Source organism: Trichomonas vaginalis, chromosome I (assembly GCF_026262505.1).
Source record: "Trichomonas vaginalis G3 chromosome I, whole genome shotgun sequence".
NCBI lineage: Eukaryota > Parabasalia > Trichomonadida > Trichomonadidae > Trichomonas > Trichomonas vaginalis.
In genome coordinates this window covers 9,595,968-9,617,129 of record NC_067203.1, presented here as the reverse complement: position 1 = coordinate 9,617,129, position 21,162 = coordinate 9,595,968, and the positions used below count along the sequence as shown (strand labels likewise).

At 32.3% G+C, this 21,162-nt stretch overlaps 3 protein-coding genes and 6 pseudogenes across 9 annotated transcripts, besides 2 other annotated features; 4 read left to right on the top strand and 5 right to left on the bottom strand.

The window, feature by feature from the left end:
- Positions 1-5,006: part of a mobile genetic element that runs on past the window's edge.
- A 4,869-nt stretch (positions 5,007-9,875) lies between these two features.
- Positions 9,876-21,162: part of a mobile genetic element that runs on past the window's edge.
- Positions 10,436-10,825, top strand: TVAGG3_0958660 (protein of unknown function, DUF4106 family; the record flags this gene model as incomplete). The annotated part of the gene is made up of 1 exon (XM_051253396.1): positions 10,436-10,825. The coding sequence occupies one exon, from the start codon at positions 10,436-10,438 to the stop codon at positions 10,823-10,825; it is 390 nt and encodes a 129-aa protein (XP_051078970.1).
- TVAGG3_0958650 (uncharacterized protein) lies at positions 11,378-11,746 on the bottom strand (the record flags this gene model as incomplete). Its single annotated transcript, XM_051253395.1, has 1 exon — positions 11,378-11,746. One exon carries the CDS (start codon positions 11,744-11,746, stop codon positions 11,378-11,380), a length of 369 nt encoding a protein of 122 aa, XP_051078969.1.
- On the top strand, positions 11,810-12,106 carry TVAGG3_0958640 (protein of unknown function, DUF4106 family; the record flags this gene model as incomplete). The annotated part of the gene is made up of 1 exon (XM_051253394.1): positions 11,810-12,106. The coding sequence occupies one exon, from the start codon at positions 11,810-11,812 to the stop codon at positions 12,104-12,106; it is 297 nt and encodes a 98-aa protein (XP_051078968.1).
- TVAGG3_0958630 lies at positions 12,468-13,700 on the top strand (annotated as a pseudogene). Its single transcript has one exon. A coding segment is annotated over exon 1 (1,233 nt).
- Positions 14,937-15,338, bottom strand: TVAGG3_0958620 (annotated as a pseudogene). The gene has a single exon. A coding segment is annotated over exon 1 (402 nt).
- Positions 15,375-16,241, top strand: TVAGG3_0958610 (annotated as a pseudogene). Its single transcript has one exon. A coding segment is annotated over exon 1 (867 nt).
- TVAGG3_0958600 lies at positions 16,505-17,787 on the bottom strand (annotated as a pseudogene). The gene has a single exon. A coding segment is annotated over exon 1 (1,283 nt).
- On the bottom strand, positions 18,385-18,936 carry TVAGG3_0958590 (annotated as a pseudogene). The gene has a single exon. A coding segment is annotated over exon 1 (552 nt).
- Positions 19,257-20,003, bottom strand: TVAGG3_0958580 (annotated as a pseudogene). The gene has a single exon. A coding segment is annotated over exon 1 (747 nt).

The following is a 21,162-nucleotide window of genomic DNA, read 5'->3' as shown; positions in this document are numbered from 1 at the left end:
TAATGAATCATAAATTAAAAGCTTGTGCTCATTTATGGTCTAAGGACCTGGGCGTTTTGCACCTTTTGTTTTTGTTCCTTTGTTTTTTGCGGCTCATGATTTATATAATTTAATATAATTCATCAATATCTTTCTTCTGTTAATACTTTATTTTGAAATCTTTCAAATTGTTTAAGTTGTGATTTAGTTTTTTCCTTTGTATATTCATTATTTTTAATTTTGTCTTTAATTTTAGAAATTATTTTATCATGATATTTCAAAATTTCATTTTTATAATACGGATAATAATAATCCACATCATCACCCCGTTATATTTTTATCATATTTTTTGGAGATATGATTTTAATTCATAATAAGTAAGAAATTTTGATTAAGTACTAAATCATAAAATTAAATTTTTTAAATCTGCGCTATTCATTTATATAAAAATAAAATAAGTGTTTAAGGGTGCCCACCTCTTTGAAATCATAGTATCAAAACCATCATTAACGGTTCCTTTTGTCTCTTCTGTGGCATTTTATTAAAAATAAAATTTTAAATTGTATTAAATAAATGGCATACAACATCCATTTTCACAAACATACAGCCTTAGTGTGTGCTCCTGTTAATGCAGTCTTACCAATTGTTAAGCGAGTCATTGACCCGTTTTAAGTTGTAAATTAATATTCTGACATCAAATATCACTTTATCATTTAATATCCAAATATTTTTTAGGTGTTAATTGTTTATTTTGTCGAAACTAACACCTTTCATTTTTTGTGCAATCTTTTAAAAATCACTTCCATCAATTGAACCGTTGAATTGATGTATAACACTTAGGGCATAAAGCAACCATGTTATCACCTTGTTTCTCAATTGCTAAACCCAATAACTTCTTCTCATGTGCTTTTTCTTCACAGCTTTATTCTTTAATTTAGGTTTAAATTTCTCATCAAAACAGAAGAAATCAAATGGTGCGAATTTGAAAATGTTTTTTATCATAAAATTGTTTATCGGTAACAATTGCGTGAAATGCTTGAGTGTTAGGAAGATTTGGGTCGCCAGCGATTGCCCAATAAGATGAATCAGTATCACCTTCAATGAAATGAAAACGATTAAGATTCATGCATTTATACATAAAATCATAAATGAAAAACAATACCAGTATTTAGCATTATCTAAAGTGAAGAATGCCTCTTGTAAACATGTATCACATCTATAAAATCTATCTTTAAGCATCACTTGATATGTATCTTCCTATTTCTCTTATGTTTTTAAAACTTATTTGACATACATGCAACGCGTGCCTTCTGTGCATTCATTATTTTAGTCTTTGCGTAATTTTGTGTATTCATTGTATCGTAACCATATGATCCATTAAGTGAAATCTTGCAAAATAAACTTTTTCCTTTATTTCCTTCTAATTCAGCCTTTTGTCTTTCGTTCATAAAATTTGTTCGCAAATTCATTAAAACAAGTGTTTTTAGTAAAAATGTTAAAATTGATTGAATGTCATCAATGATAAAATGAAATCTGTCTATTAGATACCAAAGATAATAAGAAGAAAATGGTTGATATTGGTTGTGTGTTGATGCTAACTGAGTTATAATTTCTCTGTTTCTGGTCAACCGGTAGATTGTTTGATTTCATGTAATTATACATAAAACCGCCAATTGTTTTTTCATCTGTGATATATATCTAAGTTTCTTATTATCGGTAAAAAGTTTATGTAATCATAATGTATTTTTCATCAATGTGACCCTTTACTTCAGCCACGAATAAAGTATTTTTCTTCTTAATTATTCCCCAGTGCTTTTGCTTTCTTTGTTGCTGTATCACAATATGATAACACCATTCAATCTTCCCGGCATAATACATTTTATGGTCAGTATATTGAATGAAATCATGAGGATTAGATGAAATGATGAAAGGATATAATGAATTAAAATCAACACCAACAGAAATGGAGTCATAATGTTGGTGGTGTCCTCATTTGATACAGTTTTAGTTTCTGGATTATATGCAAGTTTATTAATGTGTGTGATTCCTTTAGATTTACTTATGTTTGAACATTGATAAACCACCAAGTAATTCCATTACGGAGAATGTGTTAAGCTTCAACTGAATCTAAAGTCATTGGTAAAATTTTTTTTAATGCATAATTTCTTAAATTTCTAATGTTTGAGTACGTGAACATCTTCATCTTTATTTGATTTACGACATTGCAATAACAACACATTAACTGACAATTTTTCTTTAGTATGTGGTTTTTCATTATCGATTCTATCCAATGTTGGTTTTATTTGCATATGTAAACCTTTACCACACATTTTGCATTTAGAATGAAAGGATTAAATCGTGATAGTATTTGAAAAAATCATGCCATTGAAAAACATTATTTTTAGTACCTCTTTCTGCTTTTTCATCTTGTTTCTTATATGATCAATTTTTATATTTCCAATACTTTTTTCGGTTAATTCAAAACTTGATTCTATCTCTTCCTCAGGATATTTTTCATTAGGATTAAAGTCTTTATATGCTAAAGCGTAACGAATCATTGAAGCAATTCGATGATAAAGAAAGATTATGAAGCGATGTCAATTTTAATAAACAAATGTTCTTCATATAATTTTATCGAATTGGTCAATCAAATTTCAACATCTTTATTGCAATAATGAATAAAAATATTCTAATCTATTCTTAAAACTTTTTAAGCATCATTGAGATATATTTGATAATCACTATCTGATATAGTTTCTTGAGTTAATGCTGATAAAATGAATCTTAGTGAATGGTTCACTTTATATAATTCTTCTTCGTAATTTTCCCATGTGATGAATTGATAAGGGGAAAAAGGATTTAACACCGTGTTTATTATTTCACGAAAATCTTGAGTAGAATCTGGTTAATGTCCCACCCCGCTATAATAATTTCTGATGTCAATAAATCTCAAATCAATATGGAACGTTTGTTTCTTTATACAATGATTTGCTTAAATTGTGAAGAATAACCCAGCATTGGATGTTTTTTTTCCATTTTGCAGTCGTTTAAATACGAAGAATTAAATTAACATCTATAAACTTTCCGAATAAAACCTATATATTCAACTTTATTGAATTTCCCTCAATCTAGAATGTTCCTTTAAATGCCTTCCTTCTGTTTTTCATTTAATAATGAGAAAGTCCCCATTTGCGAAACTTCATTAATTCATTCATGAGTTCAATATTGAATTCTAACAAGCTAATGAACAACGTTGAAAATAAAAAACTCAATCCATCAGAAATAAAGAATCACTCGAAAGTTAATGCAAAAATTCCTCGTATATGTTTTAATCGTTTAATTATAACCGTTGATGATACCATGAATGGTTTTAAGTAAGCAGTCAAAGTTGCAACACTTCAAGAAGTTGTAATTCTTCTGAATAGTCCTCTAATGTTCAAAGTCAAAAGTACATATAATATCTTGTTGGTTTATAATATTTCTACAAATTGTGAGGTAATAACCACTGATATATCTTCTGTTTCGTAATATGTGGGTGCATATGGTTGCTGTGTCTTTTGCAACTGAAACTGTCTTGAATTTAATCTCGCATTATTTTCTTTACATTTCTCAACAATGCTTTAAAATCTTCTTTGGTTTTTCCTTTCTGGATCACAAACGGATAAGAATAAAACTTCTTCTTTACAAAATGGACAAACTTTATAGCCATGAGTGCTCAACGTCTGTTATTCTGTCAGCGTGAAGTTTTCCACATGGACTCTGTGTTAATAAAATATTTACTGTTTCAATTCCTGGAATCTATCATTATTGATTCCACTAATGGAAAAGTCTACCTATTTAGTCCAACGTCTCTGGTGGGATCACACAATAATAAGAAATCAATAATTAACCATAAACATTCTTCGCTAATCTCTCACTTCTGAAATGAAATGTTCAAAACCCTCATATGCATCTATTGCTTCATTAAATAGCTTCTACGAGTTTTTAAGGAATTAGCACATCAGGAATGTTATAGAAAGCGTTTAAATAACGCTTCTATCCTAACTGCTATGATTATCATTCATTTAGCTTTTCCGTTTTTGTTCATTTCATGTAAGAATAAAAAAATTTAAAAAATAAATAAATAAAAATAAAGTTATTTTAAAAGCCCATAAAATGAATAAAAGAAACTACATAAATTTTATCATCTGCGACGTGACGAATACATTTAATTACTCAAAATGCGTACCCTGATACATAAATCTCTAATTCTGTCTTAATTTAAATTTCACAACTTTGAAAAGGAATGTATGAATAAAGCTATAAAATGATGATAAGATGTTTTTATGGGTTTGCTTCCATTTTTTCTGAAATAAAATGAATAAATATAAAATGCTTATTACGTTTTTCAATAATCTTTTTATATTTCTTAATTAACGAATGGTAATAGACCTTCCACTTCGTCTTTCCTATCGTGCTGTTCTTTCCATATGAAACATTATTGGTATCTTCAATAATGAAACCACAATCACCACAAATTTTAAATAGGTTCCCAACTGGTTTCTTTTGATATTTTATACTAATAAATCTAAAAACTTTATCACACCTGTGCATTTATTTAAATAATAATTTGGTGTAAATATCATGATCTTCCCCTTCTTAAATCGTAATTAAGTTTGCATATGTCAACGTTTTTAAGAAGCTTTTTTGAGAATTTCGGATCTCAAAGGCGGTGAAAGTAGGATACAAGGGGTATTCTCATATATCAAAATAAATTGTAACTTAATGTTTACAGAATAAATTAGTACCTCTTCTTGAAAGTGTTTCGTCTATTTCACCATCTAATAAATTTTGTGGTTGATTCTGAGACCATAATTTTTATAACCTCTTTCTTCATGAGATTCTGAACTTCTGATCTTGAAGCTGGATAACTTCATTAAAACCTCTACTTCATTTTCCATTGAATTTTTCAGACTTCTCTTTAATTCCTTAATTTTTTTCAATCTATTTCATCTCTTATTTTTTCAGTCTTTCAATTTCATTGTAATTCATCAATCTTTAATCCGTTTCTCATAATATTTCAGAAAACATCAGTTCTTTAGGTTTTTCTCTTCAGATGTGGTATAAGAAATTTATAAACATCTATCTTTAATTCATTTTTCCAATCATAATCTAAATCATTTAATAACTCCGCGAATTTTTTACAATTCTTAAATAATATTATTGCAAACTTCACAACCCACCCTCCTCTAATATATCCTTTATTTCCCTCGTTTTGTGAATCCTAATTTTTAACGTGTTTATTTTGATCGCTTCATTTCATACAAAAATAAAAAAATAAAATATAAACAATAACTAAGTTTAATTTTTCGTAAGAATTGAATTTCTAATTCCTTTGATTTGACTCCATTGATTCCATTCAAGGATTTAAACAATGTTTAATTAATTGCGGAATATCTTGACATCATCTAATATAGCTTCTTTTATAAAAGATTAAAAAAAATTATTTTAAAATTATTGTTAATTTTAATGATTTATTTCATTAAAAAAAAAAAAAAAAAAAAAAAAAAAAGGAAGTGGGGTTCCCAGGCACTTCGTGCCTTCTAGCCCTGAAGATGTTTTAGTATAAATGAAGTTTTATTCGGAGGGCTTCCACCCCTAAAGAATTTTTCCCAAAATGACCCAAGAGGTAAGGACCGAACCCCAGCCGACAGCCCGTTGACTTGTTTGTCAATGATTTCATCGTAAAGTGTTTTGTCAAAGACTTCATCGTAAATGTTTTGTCAAGACTTCCTTCGTAAATGTTGTGGTCAAACCATAACGTAAAATGTTTTGTCAAGACTTCTTCGTATATGAGCGAAAATGACCCAAAAATTAATTTTATGTTAGAATGTTAGATCTAACACGTTTTTCTAAACAATGTTTTCTAATATCGTAGAAAACTTCAATGATTTCTTCGTAAATGTTTTGTCGAAAACTTCTTCATCTGTAAATGTTTTGTCATGATTTCATCGTAAATGTTTTGTCAAGACTTCATCGTAAATGTTTTAGTCAAGACTCTTCGTAAATGTTTTGTTCAAACCATGATACGTAAACGTTTGTCAAGACTTCTTCGTAATGAGCGTAAATGACCCAATAAATATTATTTTATTTAGAATGTTTTAGATTCTAACAACGTTTTCTAACTGTTTTCTAAACAGTCGTAGAAAACCATGATTTCTTGTAAATGTTTTGTTCGAAACTTACTTCATCGTATATTTTTTGTCAAAGACTTCTTCGTAATGAGCGTAAATGGACCCAAAAAATATAATTTTTAGGGTAGAGGTTAGATCTAACATTCTAAACATAAACAATTAATTTTTGGTGTAAATTTCAATGATTTTCCAAGAGTTTTCGTAACGATGTAGAAAAACATGTTAGAAAAACATGTTAGATCTAACATTCTAACATAAAATATTTTTTGGTGTAAATTTATCATGAAAATTCAAGAGGGTAGAAAACTCATGATTTCTTCGTAAATGTTTTGTCCGAAATTCTTCATGCGAAATTTTTTAACCTTCACTTAAAAAATGCCACTAAGCTACGTAAAGAATATACGGTAAGAGGAATGAGAGCATTGGAAACATCCAATAGTAAATGAACACCATCAAACAACATGTATGCAACAACCAAATGCTGAATGACTCCCACTAATGTTGAAACAAATGTCAAACAATCCTATTGCTTTTAAACCGAGTGTTTGGTGCACAGAGTGGAGGTTTAAGAAGCCGGGCACTTTTAGCGAAAATGGCAGGTATGGTGGAGCTGCAGACGGAACGCCTATAACCCTCAAGTCAATGAATTTGAAGTTCACTCAAAATCAAAGATAACAGATGCAAAAATCAACATAGACATACAGAACAAATAAGTGAAAACGAAAAGAAAACTAAATATGACAGACACACTAAGAAACTCAAATGAGTTAAACGTAGAGAAAAAGAAGAAAAGAAGAACAACTAAAGAACTAAGTACAGAGAATATGCGAAAAAAAGTGTCAGAAAAAGGCAGCAAAAAGTAGCAAAAAATGAAACAGTATGTCATAAATTTGAAACCATAACTACAAATATAAAGTAACTGAAAGAATGAAGAGAATAAAACAAAAAGCCCTGAAGACATATATGGAATATGCGACTGAGTATAAAAAAGAATGAAGCAAATTAAAGGCAGAAAAACTTTAAACAGTTGCAAACCAAAACAGTAACAGTATGAAAACTTAGCACAAGAAAGTAAAAATAAACGACGCGGCTAATGCAAAAAGCAATGAAAAGCACAGAATAATATAAAAGCACTGACTGGTTAGATGCCCAAGCCAAACGCTAAAGCAGCCAAAACTCATGAGGGTCAATAAGGACAAAAATACAAAGCGGATGAAACAGTTTCAAATAAGCTTAACAAATGCTGACTTAAGAACGCCTTGAAGCTCTATAGTAAGGTGAAACAAGTGAACGACTTCTCACTGGAAAAGAAACTGAAGTCTGAAAGGTTTCGATCAAAGAGTTAAAGAAGTAGCGACAAATATGACGAAAATAACAGATGCAGCAACGAGTACAGGCAGTTAAAAGCCCTATGACAGCTGCCGTTAGAGCAACTGTTGTGAAAAGTCAATGAAAAGAGTTACTACAGAACCAATAACAGACCCCTAGTAAATGCTTTCTTAAGAAGAAAAGTCAGGTAGGCATTACGCTGCAGATGGAAATAGTGTGCAGCTTGGTGGAACTTATATTACCAAACCCTCCATAGAGAAGCACCTGCACCAGGAAACCTACCTAGAACATTTACATCGTCACATGGACACAGAACAACAAGGCATGCCACAACAACCAATCAGTTTCAAAACCCTGCACACAACCAGCACCAACAACCACAGTTTCAAAACACTGCACCACAAACACCACAAACAGAGCAAGGACAAAAAGAAGTAGAGAACAAGGAAACCAAAGAATTCTTAAAAAATGCTTAAAGAAGAGTGTGGTTCCCAGATAGTATTGACTTTAGTGACAGATATAAAGAAGCTAATTAGACAAGTTCAAGGATGAAATACTGAACCCGAACCTATTTAGCTTATGCTCAGCACAAAAACGGATATAATTCCAAACCTGGAAAATACAATAAGCTTCGCTAAGGATATCGATTTAATAGCATATACCCAAATGAACAAATAAACAAATTTACTACGAGATATTTGGATGTCAGAGCTAATGACAATTCAACTTTCGTCCATGAAAACGCGTAAGAAAAATAGAGACGGAAACGAAAAGAACAAAAGCTTATAATGCGGATGACGTAGATGTGAAATTGTTGAAAACGGTCTCGGAAATATATGAAATGGCCCCCCCCAAAAAAAAGCAAAAGATGGAAAAGGGGGTTTTACAAGAAACTCCACAGAAAGAAGTTTCAGATAGCCACGACCAGACATGGAAAAGGAAATAGTTCAGCCAACGAACAGCTAGAAGAGCCTGAAGGAAACGAAACAAGTCCTTCTCTTGAAACTAACTCACAGAACTAGATGAAGAATTTGGAAACAGCCGAAAAATCTGGACCCTCAACAAAGAGTAGCGGAGAAATAAAAGGAATATTTCCAAATAGTCTAAAAAAAATTCGGCTGAACAATTAGTAGATAGAATATCGAAAAATGTTTGCCGACATACAAGAAGACTCCAACATCAGAGAAAATATCCAGCATAGAAATGGAATGAACTGAAAAAAAAATGTACACAAATACAACAACCTTTTTTACTTACGAGCCATTTAACGTTCAATCTCCGATGAAATCGTGAAAATAAAAGGTTAAATTTCCAAAGAAAACATATAGAAATGAAACATTGTTTAAAGTCATTGCAGAACCTAACAAGATGGAAACACCTACCTTTTGTTTCTGCAGACGATGGAACTACAATGAGATGGGGTCATAAAGCTAATCCAGATAGGTGGTTCATAAACTTACAACCACAATTCCAAGAAGTTGTAGACGCAATGGAAGTCAATGGTGAACGAGATATAGCTGGTATTTTAAGCGCGGCTTTAATGCCATTGAAAGATATGAAAGATGCAGATATTTTGAACCAGTATGAAATGAACATGGCTGATGGAAATATAACACCTGACGTTCTTAGAACATTTATCTCAAAGAACTACACAGAACCATAGAGATGGTATATTTGGTGAAGAGTTTAGAAAGAAAGTTAGGGAGAGAGAAGGAAGAGAACCTATTGTCCATGACCTTGCAAACGAAAGTTTACAAAATGTCATAAAAACTTACTTTGCGACAATGAACCGAGAAGGGATGAATATTTAAGAAAACTCAAATGGACAGTACCAAATGAAATGTTAGTATTGAAAAACATGTTCCTTGACAAAATAAAACCAACTACAGAAATAAATGACGAAAGACTGAAAGATTGGGTAAAAGCTTTCCCCATTCACAAAAGATATTGTTGGTAACATGGAAAGAAAAGAATGGCTACAAAAACATATTTTGGAAACGAGCTTATTCCATATGGGCAGGCACTGTTTGAAGAGCTTGAACCTGAAACTCAGGAAGAGTCATGCAAACAATAAAGGAAGACTCAAATTACAAACTATGACAAACTCTTTCTAGGATATAGGTTACCTGAGATGGGCGACCAGAGCCAAAAGGCAAAAAGGACATGGGAAATTTGCAACATACTAGATGAACATAATGCAAAGATGCAACAACTTCAAGCAGAGGCAATGAAGGAAAAGAAGAGTTAAAAACTCAGTCAGGAAGAAAGTAAAGCTTTGGTCCACGTGGGTTTCTATTATGACATATAAATCCAACTATTCTATATTTTTACTCATATGAAATGTACGCCGCTCAGAATATAACGCCAACAGTTTTGGATGCTATGAATGGAAATGTTTCCGAATGGTATAACGAATGCGACAATGCCATTAGAAGGTCAGAAATAGTTCCTGGAACTTACGAATATACAACTGCTGTTTCTTATGGAAACGTAGGTGAGTTTGGAGAAGGTTCTTCAACAACAGTAGATTTGCTTGCGACAGGTTTCATATATTTTTCTATTGACAACTCATTCTTATACGTGGAACAAGACATTGAAATAAAACCTTCTGCCAAGTTGTCTGACAAGAAAGGTTGCAATGGAATTTTCTATGTCGGATACCAATATGCTCCAGAAGTTTTCATGGGATATAAGATATATTCTAACTCTGACTTAGTTCAAACAGTAACATGGGCAAACTATGAATGGTTCGCTTTGAGAAAACTCAGTACAACCACAAGCTAGAGAACAAACAGACCAATATGCAACTATTGAGAAAATAAGAAGACTTGACCCTAACGTTCCAGGAGTTTATGTTAACCTTTCTGGACAAACTGCAGCAGCAGTAACCAAAGTAAAAACTGAAACTTAGAGTTCCTTTGTCATCTTTCCTCATCTTCAGGTTTTTAAGATACTTGCCAAACTGGGCAGGAAAAATTTCTATCGAACTTACTCCAAGCAAAAATAACTTAGTCATTGCACCAACACAAGACCCATTCACTCTTACAGACGTAATGGGAACAACAAATAAAACGTCATTCGCCGAATTTTGCAAAGGCAAGGTTGACTTAGACTTTGGTTTCTCAAACCTCAACACTGAAGTAAACTATTATTTCAATGCTGCTGGAGATGCTTGGGACCCAGTTAAGTTCACATGCGAAAAATTTGAATGCAAGAGAATAGAAAGCAGACTTGCAGTCTATATGTTGGACCCAGATATTTCAAATGCTTTAGCTGCCAAATATATTGCAGTTTCCACTTATGTTCCCTATACACCAAATATCTGTCAAAGACTTTGCAGGTGAAGTTGGAAACCAAAAGTGCTGACCCAGGTGCAAGAACAGATATTGCTTTAACAACTGCAATGAAACATGCAGATACTATGTTTGTACTGTTCAGACGAACTATAAATGACTATTCTTGTTTCTACAACCTGGTATTAAATATCATATAAACATAGATGGCAAATATTATCCAAGAGAAGAATATTCTACAGTTGAGGATATGAGGTCATACAACTTGACATTAGATGCTATGAACTTTAACAACCACTTCACAACAACCATTAACCCTGAAATGCAAAGTTCTATTATGCCATATGTGAAAGTATGGACTATACAGGAGGTCAAAAAACTCAATATACAAATGGAGACCGTTCAAACTTTTGGCTTGGATTCCATTTGCTGACTCAGAAGACTTTATGGGTGGTATTTCAACTGTTGGTACTGTACAAATACAATATACTGGTGACAGAGACGGTCCAGATGAATTGAGAGCAAAGAAGTTTACAAAACCAATAGCACTTTTCACGGAAGTGCTCTTTTGAAGATTCGTTCGATGAAACCTGCTGGGGCTCCTCAGATTGGCATAACGACAGCTTCCATCGAGCAGATTTTTGGCAGCAGGTCAGTAAGTTGTTCTTGAACTGACTTCTCTCCGTCAAATATTGACAGTACGCCAGTTTTGATATAATATTGTATTATAAACTTACCTTTAGAAATATCGGTCAGTTTTGTTGCTATATTTTTGTCAACGTCAAGAACTTTCACCATCTCGGTTATACCAACTTTCTTTGCTTTATGAAAATATTTTGGTTCAGCAAAGACTGCTATTCTATAACATTTTCCATTGTTTGTGTAAAGAACTATTCTGTCAATGAACTTGTACTGTTTGTGTGTGTAAACTTTGTTTTGCTTCAATTCAAAGAGATACTCAAATACGTCCATCTTTTTATTCTAAGTAAAATGTCATTTCCGAAAAATAGAAGCGTAAGTGTTTCAAAAGGTTTAATGGCGGTGGCAGATGTGAAGTTAAATTCACCAACTCAAACAAACAGTCAAAGTGTTGTTGTCAATGTCAAAGAAAGAGATGTTGAAGTGGGGAAACCATACGAAGACGAAGATGGTATAACAATAGTTCCTGTAAAAGAACAACCAACATACCCTGAAGTTAGCAGAGACTTAAGTTCTGTTGCAGATATTCGAAACGACTACCAACAACTTAAAGACAAACTTAAAACTCAGGAGAAGATTTGTCAAGCTTTGGGTATAATGTTAAACTTGGTTGAGCACAACCCTGTAAAGTGAACTCATATGTCATCGCACCTCATGAAATTTTGAAAGAACTATTGAAACTTTTGACAGAGGCAGACGATATAAACATCAAAGAAATAGAACCCGACATTGCTTGCTGTGGTGTTTCATATAATGTCATTGACAAGATATACGTTATGAAAGGAGGTGAAACGTTGAACTTAAAATATAGTTTCCCAGACGTCATAAAAATATTTGACGACCACAACATTTCATTAAAATTTAGTTGCTAAGTAAATGGCAGAAGACATAGTGGTTTATACTATTACGACTAAAAACCCTGAGTCATATAATTCTATAACAACAAACTTACAAAGTCCTCAAGGACGATATTGTAAACTGACCTTAAAACACGATGACGACTAAAGCCTGTTTTGCTCTTTTGACACCAGAAGACTTTGTTGTTGTGAATGGTAAAAAATACTTCTTTGAAGATACTTACTCAGATATACCACCAACAGGTTTTGTTGACTTATTTAATACTTTAAGGACGGATGTAACATGTGCTGCAACTAGAGCAGGTTTCATTATGTTTGGATGTCCGACTGAGTTTAGTATAAAACGATATGAGCTATAATACAAAACTTATTTCTGGTTTTTACTACCAACAGTTTCCTATAACAGGAAAAGGTGTCATACAAGGAATGTTCTATTCCATTGACATTAAGCACACCAATCTTATATATTGTTTCAAACTTAGGTTCAAAGTGTTATTCGAATGTCGACAGAAACTATTATGACCAAAAGATACTTATGCGTATAAACAATACTTTCTCTGCTGGTTTGCCTATTGTTCATTCGAATGCAGAATTTTCAACCTTAGTGAACTCAAACACATTGGCAAGTATAACGTTGACATTAGTTGACGCAAACTTTGTTCCTGTAAAACTTTTATGTCCTATGTATTTGTCAATGACGGCAGAAAGTTTCGAATTGGAAGATGCAAACTGGTGAAAGTATTGTATTACAAGAACAACTTCAACAACAAATAGCTCAAGAACAACAAATGCAACAAATGGAACAACAAAGTCAAGAATAAAAAAAAATATTTTTTTTATTTTTATAAAAATTGTACAGAATAGACGTTTCAGATTTTTATGACTTCCAAGCGTTCAGAAATATGTGTCCATTTAGAGACTATAACAAAGCAGTCGAGAATTTGAAACGTTTAGTCATTTATGTCGACTCTGCCCCAGAATGTTATGTCATGAAAGAATGGGATGTTGTCTTTAACAAACCAAGAGCAACCATAGTTTCAGAACAAGAATGTAGACAGAAACTTAAGAAAATAAAAGTCGTACAAGTTGGTATGAAGATGTTAGATGCTTGGGATATCTTATTGTCAAAGTTAGAAGATTTTTCAGTTCGTGGTATAAAGTTCTATACACCATCTCCAAACTTCTATTCTATCTTCACTGGATATAAATACGAACAAGTAGAATGGAAAGAAAATGTTATAGAAGCTTGGTTAGACCATGTCAAAGAATTATATGCAATGGAAACGAAAGAGTCTATGAGTATATCTTATGTTGGTTTGCAAACATCTTACAACATCCAAGTGCTAAGAATGAAACTGCTCTCATTATAATTGGAAAACAAGGAACTGGTAAGAACACTTTCTTACAGATATTTTGTGCAAACTGTTAGAGGGCTATTCGAACCCTAATATGACAAACTTAGAAAACATCTGCGGTAAATTTAACTCTTCAATAGAGAATATGAAACTTATAGTATGTAACGAACTTCAAAGTATAGATACAACAAAGGTTTTAAACTCAGATGCTTTGAAGAGTCTTATAACAGACAAAGTTGGAGTTGTTGAAAGAAAGTATAGAGACCAAAGAGTTTGTGAAAATGTTGCAAACTTCGTCATGGTTTCAAACAATGTTGTTCCGATGAAGTTAGAAAGTTCTGACAGAAGATATGTAGTTGTCAGAACGTCAGATTCTCATATGCAAGATACAGAATATTTTGACGACTTAGCAGAAACTTTGACACCTAACTTTTACAACCACTTGTTCTCATATTTCATGACATTAGATATTTCAAAGTTCAATCCAAGACAAATTCCACATACCGAAGAAAGACAAACATTGTTAGAAGCAAACAAGAGTGTATATGAACTGTTCATAGATGAGACTAACTTTGAGTGTTTAGATGAAAGGTCATTGTACGATTCATATAAACAATATTGTCAAGAGTATGGTTATATGGCAGCTTCTAAACGTACATTCTTGGCAAATGTCAAAAGTCTTTTAGATGTACAGAACGGCGTATATACAAAGAAAAATTTTTCTGAGTAAATTTTATAAAAAATATTTTTTTATCCGATAGAAAAGATGATGAAATTCATCTCAGTCAACAAATATATGTCAGGACTTAAAGAAGAACTAGACCCATTCGCTTATTTGAATGTTTACTTCTACCATTTTGAAAAGTCTACATATGACAAAGTTTGGAACATCGAACCCGTTAAGTTTGCTATTGTGACTAAAAATGGTGCGAAATTTGAAGACTTAGACATAGAAGGTTTGTTAACAGTCAAAAAATTTTGACAGAAGGTTCTCAAACTTAAAGAAGGCAAAGCATACAAACTTGTTATACCTTATGAACCAAAAAAGCAGACGACTATGAATATTATGAGTCTAAGATAGTTGAAGTTCAAGGTAATTGGGTAAAAGATTTTAGAGTCTAAGCCAGTGTTTGCCCCTAAAGAGGAAGAGAACATTGACATTGACCAGAAATGTTCTAAAAATAAAATTTTTATTTTACATGTCAAATTTCTTTTTCTCTGGAACTGGTTCAGGTTCTTTTTTCTCTTCTTCTACTTTCTTTTCTTTCTTTTCTCTCTTCTTCTTCTTCTTCTCTGGTGGAGTTATGTCAAATTTGGCGGCAACCATATTTATGTAAAAGTTCTTTGTCCTTTAATAGCTCTTCTATTCTGTTTTCTATTTCATCTTCAAGAACAGCGCATGTGTCTTCTTTGCATTCTAAGAACTTTTGTTGGACTTCATCTTTCCAATCGGCGTCATCTCTGTCAACAAGTCTGTCATTGACAAATTTTAAGACTGCTCTTTGTAATGTTTTATGGTTCTTGTCATATTCCCAGAAACAGAACTTTAGAACAAATTCACTTTCTTGTTTACACTATGTAAGATTTTATGGTCGACAGATGTTTTGCTGTCGAAAAGTTTGTCTCGAATATAGAAGCGAAATCGCTAGACATTTTCAAAAAGATAAAAATTTTAATTTTTCTAAAAATATGTTAGAAAAAAAGTTTGCTGACATTGACAAGAAATTTGAGAATGTTTTAAACAAGAACAAGAGGAAGTTAGAAAATGCTCAGATAAAGCCTATACATGAAAGTTCTTATTTGCTCAGAATGGTATAACAGGTCTAATCGCACCACCTGGGTCGGGTAAGACTTTCACTTATCTTAAAATGGCTGCACAAACACAAGAACTAGATGAGAAGAACCCATTCTATGAGTTAGTAGTCATTTGTAGTACATCTGGTCATTTTGACCAAACCGTCAATTCGTTTCAAAGATATTATAAAAAAGTCTAAGTTAGTATGTATAAAGACCTGAGTTGTTAGATTGGATAAAGAAGTACCAAGAAGAGTTTTGAAGTACATGCTATAATGAGTATATAAATTCTAAGTTTAAAGCCCAAATGAGGAAATGCAGAGAATATTAGAGAAGAAACACTTCAGAAACAACAGAAAGAGATAGAATACATTTCGAAGAAATTGCAATCTTACGATTGGAAAACGTACCCTCATAGATGTCTTCTTATCTTAGATGATTTCGCCTCTCATCCTTTGTTAAAGAATAGAGAACAAGATATGTGTCGAATTCTTAAGAAGCTCAGACACTTTAACATCTCAGTTGTCATTTGTGTACAGACAGCAAAGAGTTTAAGTAAAGATGTAAAGAGAATACTTACTGACATTATACTTTTCCCAGGATTGTCAGAAGACGATTTCATGGAACTTATGAAAGAGTCCATGGCAGGTAAGTTTGACAGACATGAACTATGGGAAAGTACAAAGTCATACAAGACCTCATACTTCTTTCAGAATTCATATCTACGCAAACAAAGTTCAAATTGTAAAAAGTCAAGCGTAAAAATAAATGGTTCATTTACTCTGCTTGTTTGAAGTTGTCAAAATACTCTGTTATTTTTTCCTTCAGTAGCGGCAAATCTTCTTTGAAGGTAAGAATTGTACAACCTTTAATATCATTAGTGTGTTTGAGGTAACGTATCTTGAACTATTTGTTTCACATCTTCATTCGGTGTCATTGAAATCGGTAAGTTTTCGCGATAGAACCAATTTCGTCAGATTTGTAAATCTTAGCAAGGTCGTAAAAGCTTTTGTTGTTTCTTCTGACTAAATGCAACATAACCATATCCTGTCTTCTTCATTTTCCATCTCTTCAGTATAAATCATATACTTATAGTTCTTTTCCTTTCCTTTTGGTACCGAACGTGGTATTCTTTTCTGTATGTTTTTGTCTTTTGCTTCAAGCTTGTTCTCTAGCTCTTCACGTTCTTGTCTATGAATTTCGTCAAGAAGTTTACAAACATACCAAGCATAACGAGGTGAAGCCCACATTGCAACAGCATTTACAAGATCTATGTACATAATATCCTCTCAAACCGTTTGGCAATTTTTCACGATTTTCATGAGTTTTAGGCGAGTAAGATTTTTTACTTACTCGCTGTTCTTCACTGTTTTCAGAAAAAGTATGTCTGCTGTGCTTCGCTCAAAAATCTTGTGTGCTTTGGTTCCTAAACCAGTCTTGTGGTTTCTTAGTATCTGGAGCAAAACATGCTGTCAAAATACTTTGCATTTGGTACATATCGTCTTTGACCGAACGAATGAGACGGAGTTGTTTGTTAAACTGTATGTACTCATATCTTCATTTATAGCTTCATGGACTATAACTGTTGTTGTGTTCTCTGTTGTTGACATATCTGTCCTTACATACAAAATAAAAAAATAAAAAAAAATAAAACTAACTTTATTTTCTGACTTTCACAAAAGACCAAAAATAAACGCTTTACATGTATTTTCAGCAACTTCGTCAAATAATTTTATAGCTTTATCTATCTCATCTACTTCAAACGTTTCTTTACCTTTCGTGGGAGCACCATACATTTTCTCAAACTTTTCAAGCAGTTCTGTTTCTGCAGCTCTCATATCGTTAACAACACAACCTTAACTCTATTGACTGTAGAGTCATATCTTTTAGTTATATTAAATGTTCTTCCTATCTTATATCTCTTTGTATTGAAGTCTTTCGGTTTCTGAACGATGTAAAGTAAGCCTTCACTGCAACGTTCCGTATCGAATGAACCATATGTTATGAAATTATATCCAACAACTGGGTCTAACCAGAACAAAACTATTGGTATAAGACTTTTGTTTATAAGATATGCTGTAGTTCCATAGAATCTTACCGATATCATAAGCTCAGGATTTCTTGTCAAAATTTTCTGAGTTGAAGCAATTTTAACCCAGTCGTTTGTTTTCTTTCCAGATGGAGATATAATGTCTGACAAAGAATATTTGTTGTATTTCTTTGAGTATCTTACGTTTAAATCACCAATTCTAACCATTTTGGTGTCATTGTCTATCTTTCTAACTGTTTCAAACTCAGTGTTTGACATTTCCTGTTCTTACATACAAAATAAAAAAAAATATTTTAAAAAAACTAGCTTTATTTTTTCTGTCTTAAGGAAATTCATGAAATTTCATACGGAATTCAATAAAAATAATGTTTATGTTAGAATGTTAGATCTAACATGTTTTCTAACATGTTTTCTAACATGGTTAAAAATACAAAATTCATGAAATTTCATACGGAATTCAGCAAAAAATAATGTTTATGTTTTAGAATGTTAGATCTAACATGTTTTCTAACATGTTTTCTAACATGGTCTAAAACATACAAAACTCATGAAATTTCATACGGAATTCAATAAAAAATAAATGTTTATGTTAGAATGTTAGATCTAACATGTTTTCTAACATGTTTTCTAACATGGTCTAAAACACACAAAACTCATGAAATTTCATACGGAATTCAATAAAATATATTTTATGTTAGAATGTTAGATCTAACATGTTTTCTAACATGTTTTCTAACATGGTCTAAAACACACAAAACTCATGAAATTTCATACGGAATTCAATAAAAAATAATGTTTATGTTAGAATGTTAGATCTAACATGTTTTTCTAACATGTTTTCTAACATAAACTATTTTACAAGCGTTTTACATGGTATATGTTGCGATGGTTCATGACTCTAAACAATTTCGTAGCTTCTATTTCTTCTGTCAGTATGTCAAAAATTTTAACTATGCCGAAGGTTTCTTTATATTTCTTCTTGACATCAGATAGAAGGAAATCTTCTGCAGTTGGATAGTTTTGTTCAGAAATGCAACATTCCATTTTATCTTCTGCTGGCTTTTCTGCTTCTTTCTTTAAGTCTGCATAGTCGTTTCTCATACGTTCTATCTCTTTGACGGAGTAGTTATATTTCCTCATTGCTGCTTTACATTTAGAACATTGCGGGTTCATTTTTGCGTTATATTCTGAACCTTACCTGCTAAAACAACTAAGCGTCAATGGTTTTCTTTAACTCAAACATAGCGGGTCTTATTTGTTCGTTCCATACTTTGCCTCTTCTATCTTTATCTCTTATCTGCCATACACATTCAGCAACTAACGAAACAAAGTTGTCGTAGGTCTTAAATTCTTCAGATTATATATGTCAGAGATGTTCTTATATACCATGTCGCAATCTTTGTCCATAACCTTATGGTTGCAATGAAATCCTAGAAACTCATAGTTTACCTTTCGTATGAACTTCTTTATTTCTACTGAGTCGGTTGGTCTGACTTCTATTTCGTCAAATTCGGGAATAGTGAGTTTTTGCTGCTGAATTTCAGGCAATTTGGGTAAATGGTCGATGAGGTCCTGCATTTCATAAAGATACTGTTCATTTGTTTCATCTTTCGCACTACAGTCTAAATTACTTGTTAAAAGTTCTTGCTTTATCTTCTGGATTTTTGTTTCGAAAGTATATGAAGAAGGAATGAAGCTTTTCATTTCTACTAACATTGAAGTTGGGTTCATGACTAACGAGTTTGGTGAAGTTGTTGCTAACATGTTCTTACAATAAAAATAAAAAATATTTTTTTAAAAAAAACTAAAATATATTTTTTATGTTTTTTGTGAAAGTGTCAAAATTCATGAATTTCGAGAGTTTTCTACGATGTTAGAAAACGTGTTAGAAAACATGTTAGATCTAACATTCTAACATAAAATATATTTTTGGGTCTTTTACGCTCATTACGAAGAAGTTTCGACAAAACATTTACGAAGAAGTCTTGACAAAACATGTACGAAGAAGTCTTGACAAAACATGTACGAAGAAGTCTTGACAAAACATGTACGAAGAAGTTTCGACAAAACATGTACGAAGAAGTCTTGACAAAACATTTACGAAGAAGTCTTGACAAATTCAAGAGTTTTCTACGATGTTAGAAAACATGTTAGAAAACATGTTAGATCTAACATTCTAACATAAACATTATTTTTGTCGAAAAAAATGGTTCATTTACTCACAATATTTTTTTACAAACGACCCAAGCTTTTAACTTCTTTTCTGCAGCTTCTAATGCTATCTTAGCGAGTTCATATTCTCTAAATTCTCTCTTTAAATCTTCTTGTTCCCATTGGTCTAGTTCGTATGGAGAATCTCTATAACCAGAACATATCTCACGTTCATGTTCTATTTGTTTTTCATGCATTTTTCTAACTTCTTCTTCGAACAAAGGTTTTGCATTCTCTACTGTATCTTCAAGTTTCTTCTTCATCTAATTTCTCATGAACTTTCTTGTCTATGGAGTCCAGAATTTTTCCAACTGCTATACAATATTTTGGAGAAGCCCACATTGCTATATAGTTTACAAGTCTTGGGTCTACATACATTCCTCTAACCTGTTTGATTTCATCAGAATTCCTGCATGAACTTTGTATAAAAAGCAACCCGCTGTTTTCGGCGGGTTGGTATATTCTTCACAAAATGCCTTAAAATACTCTTCCCAGGACTTATTTTCCAACAACCTTCTAAAGTCTTTCCTAAACTGCTGACACATCTTTGTTGCATTTATATAACCATCCTTGTCTCTACGTAAGACTTCAATACCGTTGTAAGTGCCTTTTGTGAATGTTTTCGCCATTAGATTTGTTCGTGAACGTTTTTGCTTCGACTGACATTTCAGTTCTTACAATAAAAATAAAAAAATATTTTTTGGTGGGACGTCGGACATTCGTTTGTGGCTTAACCGTCGGACCACAACGATAAAAATCTCTGCTACTAGCAGTACTGCTACTGACAGTAGCAGTACTTTTTACTGACAGTAGCAGTACTTTTTTGACAGTAGCAGTACTTTTACTGAGACAGTAGCAGTACTTTTACTGACAGTAGCAGTACTTTTACTGACAGTAGCAGTACTTTATCGTCGAAAACCCTCTCAAATTTTCCTTTTTACTGCAACTAGCAGTACTTTTACTGACAGTAGCAGTACTTTTACTGACAGTAGCAGTACTTTTTCTGACAGTAGCAGTACTTTTACTGACAGTAGCAGTACTTTTACTGACAGTAGCAGTACTTTTACTGACAGTAGCAGTACTGCTAGTAGCAGAGATTTTTATCGTCCAACTTTACAAATGTAAACTCCTATCGTTCTATTTTCTTCACTAGGGTCTAACACCAAAGTAACCTATGTACATGAAATTTCACTGCATAAAAGGAAAAAACTTGCGCGAATCGGGATTTGAACCGAGGTCTTCGACGCCTGTAGCGAGGTAGCCCATACCACTGAGCTATGAGCCGCTTGCATATTTTTAAGTAAAATATAGTATATTTGTCATACAGTGAAGGATGACCAAACTTAAAAAAAATAAAGTTAGTTTTATTTTTTTCTATCTTAAGGAAATTCATGAAAATTCAAGAGGGTAGAAAAGAGGTTA